Source organism: Leucopleurus acutus (genome assembly GCF_964270905.1).
Source record: "Leucopleurus acutus genome assembly, chromosome: 7".
Taxonomy (NCBI): Eukaryota; Metazoa; Chordata; class Mammalia; order Artiodactyla; family Delphinidae; genus Leucopleurus; species Leucopleurus acutus.
Genome location: NC_139150.1, coordinates 42,881,429 through 42,895,736, shown reverse-complemented (window position 1 = coordinate 42,895,736; position 14,308 = coordinate 42,881,429). Strand labels below are relative to the sequence as shown.

General features: G+C 35.6%; 1 protein-coding gene across 3 annotated transcripts in view; it reads left to right on the top strand.

The window, feature by feature from the left end:
* Nucleotides 1–14,308, top strand: part of VPS13A (vacuolar protein sorting 13 homolog A) — a 238,885-nt gene that overhangs the window by 56,851 nt on the left and 167,726 nt on the right. For all 3 annotated transcript variants that reach the window (XM_082843241.1, XM_082843242.1, XM_082843240.1), the window contains exons 18-20: nt 8,202–8,391; nt 8,478–8,592; nt 12,930–13,066. In XM_082843241.1, the coding sequence (XP_082699367.1) occupies nt 8,202–8,391; nt 8,478–8,592; nt 12,930–13,066 (442 nt within the window). The remainder of the gene's footprint in view (nt 1–8,201; nt 8,392–8,477; nt 8,593–12,929; nt 13,067–14,308) is intronic.

Below are 14,308 nucleotides of genomic sequence, written 5' to 3'. Positions count from 1 at the left end.
ACTTTCAATCTATGTGTGTCCTTTGCTCTAAGGTGGGTCTCTTGTAGGCAGCATATTGTAGGCTCTTGTTTTTTTTGATTCAGTCTGCCACTTTTTGTCTTTTGATTAGAGCATTTAGGCCATTGCCATTTAAGGTAATTATTGATAGATATGTATTTATTGCTGTTTTAAACCTTGTTTTCCAGTTGATTCTGTGTTTCTTCTTTGTTCCTTTCTTTTTCTTTTTCTTGGCCATGCCACACGGGTTGTGGGATCTTATTTCTCTGACCACGGATCGAACTCGGGCCCTTTTCAGTGAGAGTGCAGAGTCCTAACCACTGGACCTCCGGGGAATTCCCCTGCTTTTCTTTTTTGTGGTTTGATGATTTCCTTTTATTTTATGCCTTTGTTTTCTTCTTTTAGGTTTTAGTGAATGTATTGCAGGTTTTTCCTTTGTGGTTACCCTGTTTTTTAAGTATTTTTACCCCTTGCTATATACTTGCTTTAGACTGATAGTCATATAGGGTCAAACACATTGGAAAAAAAACAAAAACAAAGAATCTACCTTTTCTTACTCTTCTCCCCCACATTTTATGATTTTGAAGTCCTCTTTTACTTCTTCATGTTTATCCTTTTGCTGTTCATTGTGGTTATCATTGTTTTCACAAGATTGTTTTGATTTTTTTAAATAAAAAAATGTACTGGCTTATTTAAGTGATTTACTTGCCAGTTGTGATTTTCTCTTTCCTATAGACTCTTGCTTCTTTTCTGTTTAGAAAAGACTTGTCAGTGTTTCTTTTAAGATAGGTTTAGTATTGCTGTATTCTTTTAGTTTTTGTTTGTCTGAGAAATTCTTTATCTCTCCTTCTATTCTAAATGATAATCCTGCTGGGTAGAGTATTCTAGGTTGCATATTTTTCCCTTTTAGGGTTTTGAATGTATCTTGCCATTCCCTTCTGGCCAAAAACATTTCTGTAGAGAAATCAGCCCATAGCCTTATGGGAATTCCCTTGTAATTAACTCTTAGTTTTTCTCTTGCTGCCTTTAGAATCCTCTCTTTATTTTTAACTTTTGACATTTTGATTATAATATGTCTTGGTATAGGTCTGTTTGGGACTCTCTGTGCTTTCCTGTTGCCTTTTTTAGTTGAGGGAAGTTTTCGGCCATAATTTCTTCAAATACTTTTTCAATCCCCTTGTCTCTTCTCCTTCTGTAATCCCTATTATGTGTAGATTGTATATTATCGCATAGGTCTCATATTGCTTTCATTTTTTTTTTTCATTTGGCTTTCTGTCTGCTGTTCTGATTGGGTGATTTCCATTATTCTATCTTCCGGATCACTTATTCATTCTTCTGCATTATTCATTCTCCTATTCATTGCCTTTAGCTCACTTTTTGTCTCAGCAAATGAGTTTTCTTGGCTCCTCCTTATATTTTCTAGTTCCTTTTTATAGTACTCTGCATTTCTGTCAATAGCTTTTCTTAATTCCTTCAGTATTTTCATTATTTCCTTTTTGAACTCAGTGTCTGTTAGACAGAAGATACCTGTTTCATTGTTTGTTCTTTCAGGGGAATTCTCATGATCTTTTAACTGGGAGTGTTTCCTCTGCTTCTTCATTTTACTTATATTTCTCTTACTCTGTGAGTTTTAGAGAAACAATTGTCTACTGTGGTCTTGGGCTTTTTATATGTGTGAGCATCCCTGGGTAGCCTGTGTGGGTTTAATATATTTGGTGTGAGGGCTGTTTTTAGTATGAATGCCTGTGGCCTTCTTTCCTCAGCATGTGCTGGCCGTTACCCCCATTAGTAGGGGGTGTGTAGATGCAGCTACTGGCACCCACTCCCAGGGCACTTGGTGGCAATGGCAGCTCGTGCACGCCTACAGAGCCCATGATGGCGGCGGAGGCGGCTCGCAACTGCTCCTAGAGCCTGCAAGGGTGGCAGCAGCAGCTCAAGATTGCTCCTGGAGCCCAGGAGGGCAGCAGCGGCAGCTTGCAACCTATCCTGGAGCCTTTAGCGCCTCTTTTTAAAGACCACTAATCCCATTCATGAGGGCTCTGCCCTAATGACCTAATCACCTCCCAAAAGTCCTACCTCCAAATAACCATCACATTAGGCATTAGAATTTCAACAAATGAAATTTGAGGGACACAGACATTCACAGCATAGCAGCTTGTGTTAGTCCCCTGGCTCCAGGAAGCCAAACCAGGAATATTGCCCACTGCTTTGCTAAGGAATGGGGATGATAGGCAGATAAACAGAAATGCCAGAGTGCTATCTTTCTGAAATTCAGCTGTCTTTACCTCTTTCATTTTTCCCTGGTTGCTTTAAGTTTTTTATTAAATTCCAGACTTGCAAGAAAGTTGATTCTGGGAGTTTTTGTTAGTTTAATCGTCATTTCAGTGGAGAAACTCGATTATTTGAGCACCTTTTTCTGTCACTTCCAAAGACAATACTTATCCATTAACTTTTTTTTAAAGGCTTTATTATTTTAGAGCAGTTTGAGGTTTACAACAAAGTTTAGAGGGGGGTATAGACATTTCTCATATACCTTCTACCCTGCACATACAGAGCCCCCCTGCAATTATCAACACCACTCACCAGAATAGTACATTTTTACTAAAAATGAACCTACACTGGCATAATCACCCAAAGTCCATAGTTTACATCATGGTGCACTCTTGTTGTACATTCTGTGGTATGGACAACATAGAATGACAAGTGTCCATTGTTACAGTATCACAGTATTTTCACTGCTCTAAAAATCCTCCGTTCTGCTATTCATTCCTTACTCACTCCCCCAACCACTGATTGTTTTACTGTGTTCATAGTTTTGCCTTTTTTAGAATGCCCTGTAGTTGAAATCATACAGTGTGTAGCCTGGCTTCTTTCACTTAGTGATATACATTTAAGCTTCCTATATGTCTTTTCATGAATTGATAACTCATGGTTTTTAGCACTTAATAACATTACATTGTCTGGATGTACCACAGTTTATCCATTCACCTACTGAAGGACATCTTGATTGCTTCTACGTTTTGGCAGTTATGAATATAGCTGCTGTAAACAGCTGTGCAGGTTTTATATGGACATAAGTTTTCAGCTCCTTTGGGTAAATATCAAGGAGCCGATTGTTGGATCACATGGTAAAAATATGCTTAATTTTGTAAGAAACCACCAAACTTTCTTCTAAAGTGACTGTACCATTTTGAATTCCCACCAGCAATGTATGAGAGTTCCTATTGCTCCATCTACATCCTTGTCATTACTTGGTGTTGTCATTATTCCAGATTTTGGCCATTCTAATATGTATGTAGTTGTATGTCACTGTTGTTTTAATTTTCATTTCCATGATGACATATGACATAGAGCATCTTTTCATATGCTTATTTGTCCGTCTTACTTGGTGAGGTGTCTGTTAAGATCTTTAGCCCATTTTTTAATTGTGTTGTTTGTTTTCTTCTTGTTGAGTTTAAAGTGTTCTTTATATATTTTAGATAACAGGTCCTTATCAGATGTGTTGTTCGCAAATATTTTCTCCTATTCTGTGGCTTATTTTCTTATTCTCTTAAAATTAATACCTACCATAATTGTTACTGTTTTCTATTTATTGCCCTTGTTCTTTGTTCCTGTTTTTGTCTACCATGTCTTTTCTTCTTTTTGCAGTTTAATTGAACATTTTGTATGATTCCATTTTCTCTCTTTTCTTGGCACATCAGTTAAAATTTTTTAAACTTTTTTTAGTGGTTGCCCTAGAGCATTTAATATACTTTTTTGTTTTTTGTTTTATTTTATTTTAATTTTTAAAAAATGTTTAATTTTTATTGGAGTATAGTTGATTTAAAATGTGTTAGTTTCTGCTGTACAGCAAAGTAGAAAACTTATACATATACACTCTTTTCTAGATTCTTTTCCCATATAGGTCATTACAGAGTATTGAATAGAGTTCCCTGTGTTATTCAGTAGATCTTCATTAGATATCTATTTTATATATAGTAGTATGTATAGCTTTTTTTTTTTGCCTTTTTATTTATTTAATTTTTTTTAACATCTTTATTGTGGAATGCCTTTTTTCTTTTTTTTCTTTCTTTTTTTTTTGTGGTACACGGGCCTCTCACTGCTGTGGCCTCTCCCGTTGTGGAGTACAGGCTCCAGACGTGCAGGCTCAGTGGCCATGGCTCACGGGCCCAGCTGCTCCGCGGCATGTGGGATCTTCCTGGACTGGGGCACGAACCTGTGTCCCCTGCATCGGCAGGCGGACTCTCAACCACTGCGCCACCAGGGAAGCCCCTTTCTTTTACAAAAAAAAAGTCTTTATTGGAGTATAATTGCTTTACAATGGTCTGTTAGTTTCTGCTTTATAACAAAATGAATCAGTTAAACATATGTCCCCATATCTCTTCCCTCTTGTGTCTGCCTCCCTCCCTCCCATCCTCCCTATCTCACCCCTTTAGGTGGTCACAAAGCACCGAGCTGATCTCCCTGTGCTGTGTGACTGCTTCCCACTAGCTATCTATTTTACATTTGGTAGCGTATATATGTCCATGCCACTCTCTCACTTTATCCCAGCTTACCCTTCCCCCTCCCTGTATCCTCAAGTCCATTCTCTAGTAGGTCTGTGTCTTTATTCCTGTCTTGTCCCTAGGTTCTTCATGACCTGTCTTTTTTTTGTTGTTTTTTAGACTCCGTATATATGTGTTAACATACGGTATTTGTTTTTCTCTTTCTGACTTACTTCACTCTGTATGACAGATGCTAGGTCCATCCATCTCACTACAAATAACTCAATTTCGTTTCTTTTTTTTTTTTTTTAAACAACTGATCTAAGTCTGCTTTGAAATAATACTATACTATCTCACAGGTAATGTGAGTACCCAGTAATAACAAAATATCTTAATTCCTTCCTCTAATCCCTTGTGTCATTCCTGTTATTCAATACACTCTTAGATTATTAACAATGAACATACTAATAATCTGTTAGGACAATTAAATGTTTGCATTTTACCCTCACTTTCCTACTTCAGTGCTCTTTCTTTATGTAATCTGAGTTTCCAACTTACATTTATTTTCTTCTCTCTATGTAACTACTTTTAATATTTCTTGAAAGGCAGGTCTAATGACAACAATTTTTCTCCATTTTTGTTTGTCTGAGGAAGTCTTTATTTCTTCTTTACTTTTGGAGGGAAAGTTCATGGAGTACAGAATTCTAGTTTAGAGTTTTTTGCTCTTACACTTTAAAATATTTGTTATACCCTGTTCTTGCTAGTATGGTTTCTGAGAATGTGGAAGTAATTCTTATCTTTGCTTCTCTATAAGTAAGGATTTTTTTCCCCTCTAGATCTTTTTAGGATTTTTTTTCTTTATATTTCATTCTCTGTAGTTTGAAAATATGCCTAGGTGCAGTGGGTTTTTTTTGCTTTTTGTTTTGTATGTTTTGTGGGGTTTTTTTTAGCATTTATTCTGCTTGATGTTCTCTGAGCTTCCTAAATCTACTATTTAGTATCTGATATTAATTTGGAGAAATTCTCAATCATTATTGATTGAAATATTTCTTGTGTTCCTTTCTCTCTTCTCCTTCTGGTATTCCCATTACTTGTACAGTACAACTTTTGTAGTTATGCATGGATATTCTCTTCTGATTTTTTAGAAATGCTTTCTGTATTTTTATGATTTTTCTGATCTGTTCTCCAGCTTAGGGATTTCCTTAGCTGTGCAACTGTGCAGTCTCCTAATAAACCCATCAAAGTCATTCTTGTTACAGTGATTTTTATCTTTAGCATTCATTTTTGGTTTTCTTAGGATTTCCATCCCTCTGTTTACATTGTTCATCTGTTCTTGCAGATTGTCTACTTTATCTGTTAGACATATTAACCGTTGGACATATTAATTGTAGTTGCTTTAAATTTCTAGTCATGTAATTCCAGCATCCCTGCCATGTTTGGTTCTGATGCTTGCTCTGTCACTTCAAATTGTGTTTTTTGCCTTTTTGTATGCCTTGTTATTTTTTCCTGATAGCCAGACATTATATACTGGGTAAAAGGAATTGCTGTAAATAGGTCCTTAATAATTTGGTAATAAGATGTGGGAGAAAGGGAAGAGTTCTGTAGTTCTGTGATGAGCTCTCAGTCTTTGAATGAGCCTGTGCTTCTGTACTGTGAACTTAACAAGAGTTTCTCAGTTTTTTTTCCTTACCCCCTTAGGGGGATAGAATGGGTAGTATGGGCTGGAGTTGGGTATTTCCCTCCCCCCATATGGAGTGATAGACTTGACTGGAGTTGGATATTTCCCTTCCCTTGGTCATTTTGGCTCTGATAATACCCCATTAGGTAAGGCTCTAGTTAACTCGTTTCTCCAGAGGGCAGGCCTTGCTAAGAACAGTAGAGTGCTCTGGCATATTTTTAAATGGTTCATCGTCCTCTCCACTTGCCTGAGGAGGGGATATTTCTCCAATATTTACTGTGGGAACCTGGTCGAATTCTTGGAGGTGTATCTCAAATTATTTGGGGGACTCCCCTGTGGCTGGGTCCCCTTAGAGTTTTTTATTTTAATTAATTTTCATTGGAGTATAGTTGCTTTACAATATTGTGTTACTTTCTGATGTACAGTAAAGTGAATCAGTTATATATATATACATATATCCACTCTTTTTAAAATTTCCTTCACATTTAGGTCACCACAGATCATTGAGTAGGGTTCCCTATGCTAAACAGTAGGTTCTCATTAGTTATCTATTTTATACATAGTAGTGTATATATGTCAATCTCAATCTCCCAATTCGTCCCCCTTCTCCCCCCTCCTTAGTAACCATAAGGTCTCTACATCTGTGACTTTCTGCTTTGCCAATAAGTTCACCTGTACCATTTTTCTAGATTCCACGTATAAGTGATATTATTTGTATTTGTTTTTCTCTTTCTGACTTACTTCGCTCTGTATGACAATCTCTAGGTCCATTCATGTCTCCACAAATGGCACTGTTTCATTCCTTTTTATGGCTGAGTAATATTCCATTGTATATATGTATCATGTCTTCTTTATCCATTCCTCTGTCAATGGACATTTAGGTTGCTTCTGTGTCCTGGCTATTGTAACTAGTGCTGCAGTGAACATCAGGGTGCATGCATCCTTTCCAATTATGGTTTTCTTTGGATATATGCCTAGGAGTGGGATTGCTGGGTCATCTGGTAGCTCTATTTTTAGTTTTTTAAGGAACCTGCATACAGTTCTCCATAGTGGCTGTACCAATTTACATTCCCACCAGCAGTGTAGGAAGGTTCCCTTTCCTCCACACCCTCTCCAACATTTATTGTTTGTCGATTTTTTGATGATGGCCATTCTGCCCGGTGTCAGGTAATAGTTCCCTCTGGAGTTTTTAACTCTCAGAGTTGTCCACACTAAGTCTCCAGCAATTCAGTTACAGTTTAGGTTTTCCAACCTTGGCTCTAGTGTCCGTGGTGGTTTCATTTTTGCAGATCTCTGCTCTGGTAAGCCATGACTCCACTCCCTGTCTGTGTCTTCAGTCTTAGGGGCAGCAGTTTGCCCCATGTACTCCCCTCTCTTACATATCGAAGAAGAGTTGTTGATTTTTTGGTTTGTTCAGCCTTTTACTTGTTGTTAATATGGAGTGGTGACTTCAGACTCCTTTCATAGGGAACCAGAAACCCCTGACCCTTCAAAAGCTTCTTAATCTGGAAATCAACATGTGAATAGAGTTCTTTGTGAATTAATCTATGTCAGTTTAGATCTAATAGTTGTGTATTTTCTTCGGTGTGCATGGAATGGAGTAGCAAGAAATGCAAAGTGAAATTTTTTTTTTTAATAAATTTATTTTAATTTTTGGCTATGTTGGGTCTTTGTTGCTATGTGCGGGCTTCCTTTAGTTGCAGGAAGTGGGGGCTGCTCTTTGTTGCAGTGTGTGGGCTTCTCGTTGGCAGTGGCTTCTTGTGTTGCGGAGCAGGGGCTCTAGGCACACGGGCTTCAGTAGTTGTGGCTCGCAGGCTCAGTAGTTGTGGCTCGTGGGCTCAGTAGCTCTGTGGCATGTGGGATCTTCCTGGACCAGGGCTCAAACCCGTGTCCGCTGCATTGGCAGGTGGATTCTTAACCACTGCGCTACCAGGGAAGCCCTAAAGTGCAATTGTTTTTATTTTTATTTTATTATTTTTAATTTGAAAAATACTTTAAAATTGTACTGATTGCTAATTTCTGTCCTATCTTTTTTCATGCAGATTCGAAACCAAAATAGGTTCATTTCATATTACTGGCTTACCAGATAATTCAACAAAACCCCGCCTCCTGTCTTCATTGGATGATGCTGCATCACTCTTGCGAATTATATTTGAGATAAATCCATTAGATGAAACCGTTGCTCAAAGGTGTATCATAGAAGCTGAACCTTTAGAAATGCTATATGATGCAGTAAGCATTTTTGTAATTCCTAAGTTTTAATATATTTCAATTTGCCTTGAGTTTGTGCCTCATGTTAATGATGCTTATTTTAACAGAGAACAGTAAATAGTATAGTGGAATTCTTCAGACCTCCAAAAGATGTAAATCTAGCACAGCTGACTTCAGTGACTTTGACAAAACTTGAAGAATTTCGTGATAAGACAGCAGCAGGTAAATGCCAGTATTAATGTTGGTGAATTAAGTACTTATCCTATACTAAACTTTCAGTCATGTTATGCTGATTTTGGTAAAGTATTTTTTGAGTTTATATTTCTAGACTAGATACAGTTTTAGTTGAAGCTAATTTGGTACCTTTATATTTAAATTTAGATATAATGATAATCATTTCTTACACTTAGAAAGGTCTAACCTATGTACCACATTTAAGTTAATTGCAAAATTTTTTTAGGAGTTTTGAAATTCTGTTTATGACAGAAACTGGCCTGTCATTTTCCTTTCTTGTAATGACTTCCAGATTTTAGTATATTGGCCTCAGAAAATAAAAGTTCCATCCTTTATTCTTTGGAGAATTTGTGTAAGATTGGTTTGTTCAGCCAATTGGTTTGTTGGGTCTCATTTCTTCTTTCAGTGTTTGGCATAATTTGGGTTTGGAGATTTCTTTGGGGGAGATTTTAAATTAGAGATTCCATTTTCAAAATATAGTGGACTATAGAGATGATCTCTGTGGTTTTTAATGCTTTGTAGTTTGTTGAGACTTGCTTTCTGGCTCAATATATGGTAATTTAAAAAATATTCCATATATGTTTGAAAAGCATATCTTTTTAATATCTATACATATCCTTTAAGTCACATTTGTTTATCATGTACTTCAAATCTTTTGTATCCTTACTGGATTTTTTTCCTTCTTGTTTCACCATATTCTAACAGTTATTTAGAGAAATATATGAAGAACACCAAACTTTCCATTTGGATTTGTCTATTTCATGTAGATCTTTAATTTTCTTCCTTATAAAGTTTGGTGCTATATTAGTTACATGCAGAGATATTTTTTCCCCAATGAACCAAATCTTTTATCTGGATGAAGTTGTCAATATTTTTAGTAATGCTTTAATTTTTTAATATTTTTTCTTTTTTGTTCTGATATTAGTATGGATATTCTAGGTTTCTTTTTGTTATAATTTGCCTGCTGTATTTTTTTTATTCTTTTACTTACTTTTTCCCTCTATCTTTATTTTTAGATGTGTCATGTCAACAACATATAGTGGGATGTTTTTCAAGCTGTGATACTGACAGTCATATTTCTTGACCTTTCTTTCCTGCCTTTGGATAAATTCTAGCATTACTTCCTCCACTCCCACCCTTGTACCATTTGAAACTTAAATATTCTCTTTCTCTTTTTACTGTAGTAATTAAAACACAAATTTTTGTTGAGATAAAATGTAATGAAACATTTTACCTTCTCCCAGTCATTGCAAGGAACACTTTAGAACACTTGAACTCCTTTCACCATCCTCATTACTTACATGCTATTGTTATTTTTTTCTTGTTTTAACTTCATAGAACAATTTTTGTTTGTAGCGTCAATGCATTGGTTTATAATTACCTATATATCAACTACTTTCTTTGCTCTTCATTCCTATTTGAACTTAACACCCTTTATCTGGAATTATTTCCTTTCTTTCGGTAGTTCATTTATACATTGTTTTCTTTATTGAGAGTCTGCTGATGGCAAACTTTTTTGTTTGTTGTATCGTTTGGTTTTGGTCTGAAAGTAATTGTCCTCAGTTTTGAAGGATATTTTTTTACTGGATATGTAATTCAGAGTTGATGATTATATTGTTCTTAGCACACTGAAGTGACCATTCTACTGTCTTTTGGCTCCTGTTACTGATGTTGAAAATTCAGGTGTTAGTGTGTTTGCTGCTTCTTTGTAGATTATCCTTTTTCTTTTACATTTAAGATGTTTTTATCTTTTATATTCTATAGGTTCAGTATGATGTATCCAACTGTGGACCAATCTGAGGATTGGTAGATTTAATTATTTCTAGAAAATCCATCTGGAAAATTTCTAGCCATTAACTCTTCAGATTTTTTTTCTCTTGATTCTCTTCTTCTGGAACTCTGGCTAAATATATTTTAGCTTTTTTTACTCTGTCATTCTTAACTTATATATTTTGTTTTCTTTCCATCTGTTTTTCCTCTGTTGCATGCTGGGTAATTTCCTTTAATTTATCTTCTGATTTTTACTGAATTCCTCTTCAGCTGTCTAATGTGCTTAATAATCTTCCCATTGTGTTTAATTTCAATGATTATATTTTCATTTTAGGAATTCTGCTTTGTTGTATTTAAAATCTGATTTTTTATTCTTTATAGTTCTCTTTCCCATGGATATATTCAAACTTGTCTTTTATTTCTTCAAACATTATAAGCACAGTTGACCCTTGAATAATGCGAGAGTTAATCTGTGTATAATCTGCAGTGGGCCGTCTGTATCTGTAGTTCTTCCATATCCCCGGATTCAACCAACCAGACACCATGTAGTAATGTAAATATTTACTTTTGAAAAATATTCTTGTGTAAGTGGACTCACCTGTGTTGTTCAAGGGTCAACTGTATAGTTATTTTATATTGTCTCACCAGATAATTATCTCTTCAGTTCCATTATGTTAAGACTTTTGTGTTTTTATTTCTCCTCTCTTATTTCTGCTGTTTCTTATATTCATGTTAACCTTTGTCTTTTTGTTGAGTTTTGATTGTGAGCTGCTCATTTTTATTGGAAAATTATTTGGGAGAATTCCCTGAAGTCTAGGATAAATGGACTTTCATTCAGGGAAGAATTTCATTTTTTCCTGCCAGGTATCTCGAGCATGTTGGTGGGACCACTATCTAAAGTCATTACTTGAAATGTTTTGGAATGACAAAAGTTGTGCTACATATCCACTTGAGGACTGTATTGTGATTATGATTCACAGAGAGACTACCCATTTTTCCCAGTTTTTCTCAGAGACATTCTTTGCATTCTATGGGTAGGTTTTAGGGACAGGGAGGTTTAACTTCTGGATTACTCTTACTTTGAGTATGTACCTTTTAGATCCCAGATTTATGAAAAGAACTCCTGCTAGACTCTTTTTTTTTTTTTTTTTTTTTTTTGCGGTACGCGGGCCTCTCACTGCTGTGGCCTCTCCCGTTGCGGAGCACAGGCTCCGGACGCGCAGGCTCAGCGGCCACGGCTCACGGGCCCAGCCGCTCCACGGCATGTGGGATCTTCCCGGACCGGGGCACGAACCCGTGTCCCCTGCATCGGCAGGCGGACTCTCAACCTCTGCGCCACCAGGGAAGCCCTAGACTCCTCATTTTTTTTTTTTTTTTTTTAGACTCCTCATTTTTGTCATCTGTTCTTTTTCTTTTTTATTTATTTATTTATATTTATATTTATTTTTGGCTGTGTTGGGTCTTCGTTTCTGTGTGTGGGCTTTCTCTAGTTGCAGCGAGCAGGGGCCACTCGTCATCGTGGTGTGCAGGCCTCTCACTGTCACGGCCTCTCTTGTTGCAGAGCACAAGCTCCAGACACACAGGCTCAGTAGTTGTGGCTCACGGGCCTAATTGCTCCGTGGCATGTGGGATCTTCCCAGACCAGAGCTCGAACCCGTGTCCCCTGCATTGGCAGGCAGATTCTCAACCACTGCGCCACCAGGGGAGCCCTGTCATCTGTTCTTTATACTCTGTGAGGCTATGGAAAGGAGTTCCAGAGTTTACCAAGTGCAGAAAATGGTCTCAGGATAAAATTTTTATGGCTCCCATTTAAATCTGTTAGGTTTTCTCTTTCAATCTGATTTTTGGCTTCATAGATCCTTACTTTCTTGCCTCCTCTTAGTGTTTTTAGTAGGTTTCGTTGTTGCTGTTTGTTTGTTTTGCTTTATATCCAACCATTTTTGTTGCTTTTAGTGGAAGAGTAGGTTTGCCTACCTATTTATTCATGTTACCAAGATTTAGAAATCTAGTTAAATGTTTTAGTATAAGTTCAAGACTTTATCTTAGTTGAAATTCACTTTGGTAGATTCATCCATTTTCATAGAAAGTTCTGGTTGCTTTTTCTGGTTTACATACAGTTTTATTGAAGATGATTTAATAATCCAGGATTTTCATTGTCTCAGAGTAATATAAAGATCAAGTATCATTGTTCAGTATGGTAGAAGTAGCTGTATTAAGTTCACGAATTGGGAAGAATTATATAGATTCTAATATTTCATGTAACTTAATTTTTTTAGATGTGTATCTCCCCAGTTTTCCCAAATTGGGTTTATGGGTCAAAAACTTCTTTTTGAAGAAGGATTCCAGTTTTGTACTCAGTTATATTTAATGAGTATACACATTGACTAACAAATATCTTACTTTATATTGAAAATATTCTGCTCAAGTTTATTTTAAAATTAATACTAATTTCACATTATTTTAAGGTTGTGCTACCAATTCATGTGTTTAATGATTCTCTATTTCTTGAGTAATTTGTGAAAACAATTCATTTTAAAGATTTAACTTTTATGCAGGTCTGCTGTATATTATTGAAACACAGAAAGTTCTTGATCTCAAAATTAATTTGAAGGCTTCATATATTATTATCCCACAAGATGGAATTTTTAACCCTACGTCAAATCTGCTTCTTTTGGATCTTGGTCATCTAAAGGTATATACTACTAATAATTATTTTATAATATGACACGGTGTTTCTTTGTTTAAGATGTATTTTGGTTTTTAGAGGTTTGATTTGGTATATTAATTTTTAGCTTAATAGCAGAAACTAGGATTTGAGGAATCTTCCCTTCTGGCAAGTAAAGTGAAGTTTCATATAATTAGATAGTTTCCCTACATTTCTAATAGGAAAATGACCAATTGAATGCTGAAGGTCAGGGGTGAACCTAAGAATTATATTTATAAAATTTGAGAGTAATGCTTGAGGAGTTTATTTCCTTTTCAATTTAAATTTATTACTTGGTCAATTAAAGTGTGTGGAGTGGAAGGGAGTTCTGGAAGTAATCAAATATATATTCATCCTTCTGAAATTTTTTGTGTATATACTTTAGATATTGGCATTTTAATATTTCTATTAAAGAATCCTAAAATTGAGAGATGGTCTTCTTGCATTTTGCTTCTTATTCAATTATGTATGATTTTTCCCCTCAGTTTTGAGTAGAGAATACTTTTTTTTCGGTGTTTCTAGATCTATGCTGTTCAGTGTGGTACCCACTGGCCACATGTATTTGTTTAAGTTGATTAAAATTTTTAAAAATTCAGTTCCTTAGTTACATTAGCCACATTCAAGTGTTTAATAGTCACAGATGGCTAGTGGCTACTGTATTAGAACAGATGGAGAACAATTCCATCATCATAGAAAGTTCTGTTGGACAGCAGTACTCCAGATCATGAAATGTAGAGGAATAACTTTAACAATTTAAAGACCCAGAAGGGATGGATAATATTGGAATGCTTTTTCTGGCTACCTAACAAATTTGTGCCTTTCCTTAATATTGACATTCTCCTTTATTATATATATATATATATATTTTTGTTTTTACTCTTCAGTTAGTAATTATGTAGACACTGCTGGATTTACATTTATAATAAAATTTTATACAGATAATTATTCATATTTGAACTTAGTTATGGAATTGGTTTATGGGCAGTACGGTATAGTGGAAACAGCCAGTGGAAAGGTATAGTGGTCAGAAGGGTATCTCTAGTTTTATGACCTGAGGCAATTTGCTTAACCTTTTGCCTAAAATTTATTACCTTTCAAACAGATAATCAATTTTGACTGTCTACTTCACATGAACTATGTAAAATAAAGGGAAAAATGTTAAAATAAAAAATATATATACACATACATGTATGTGTGTGTGTATACATATATATATATATATATATATAA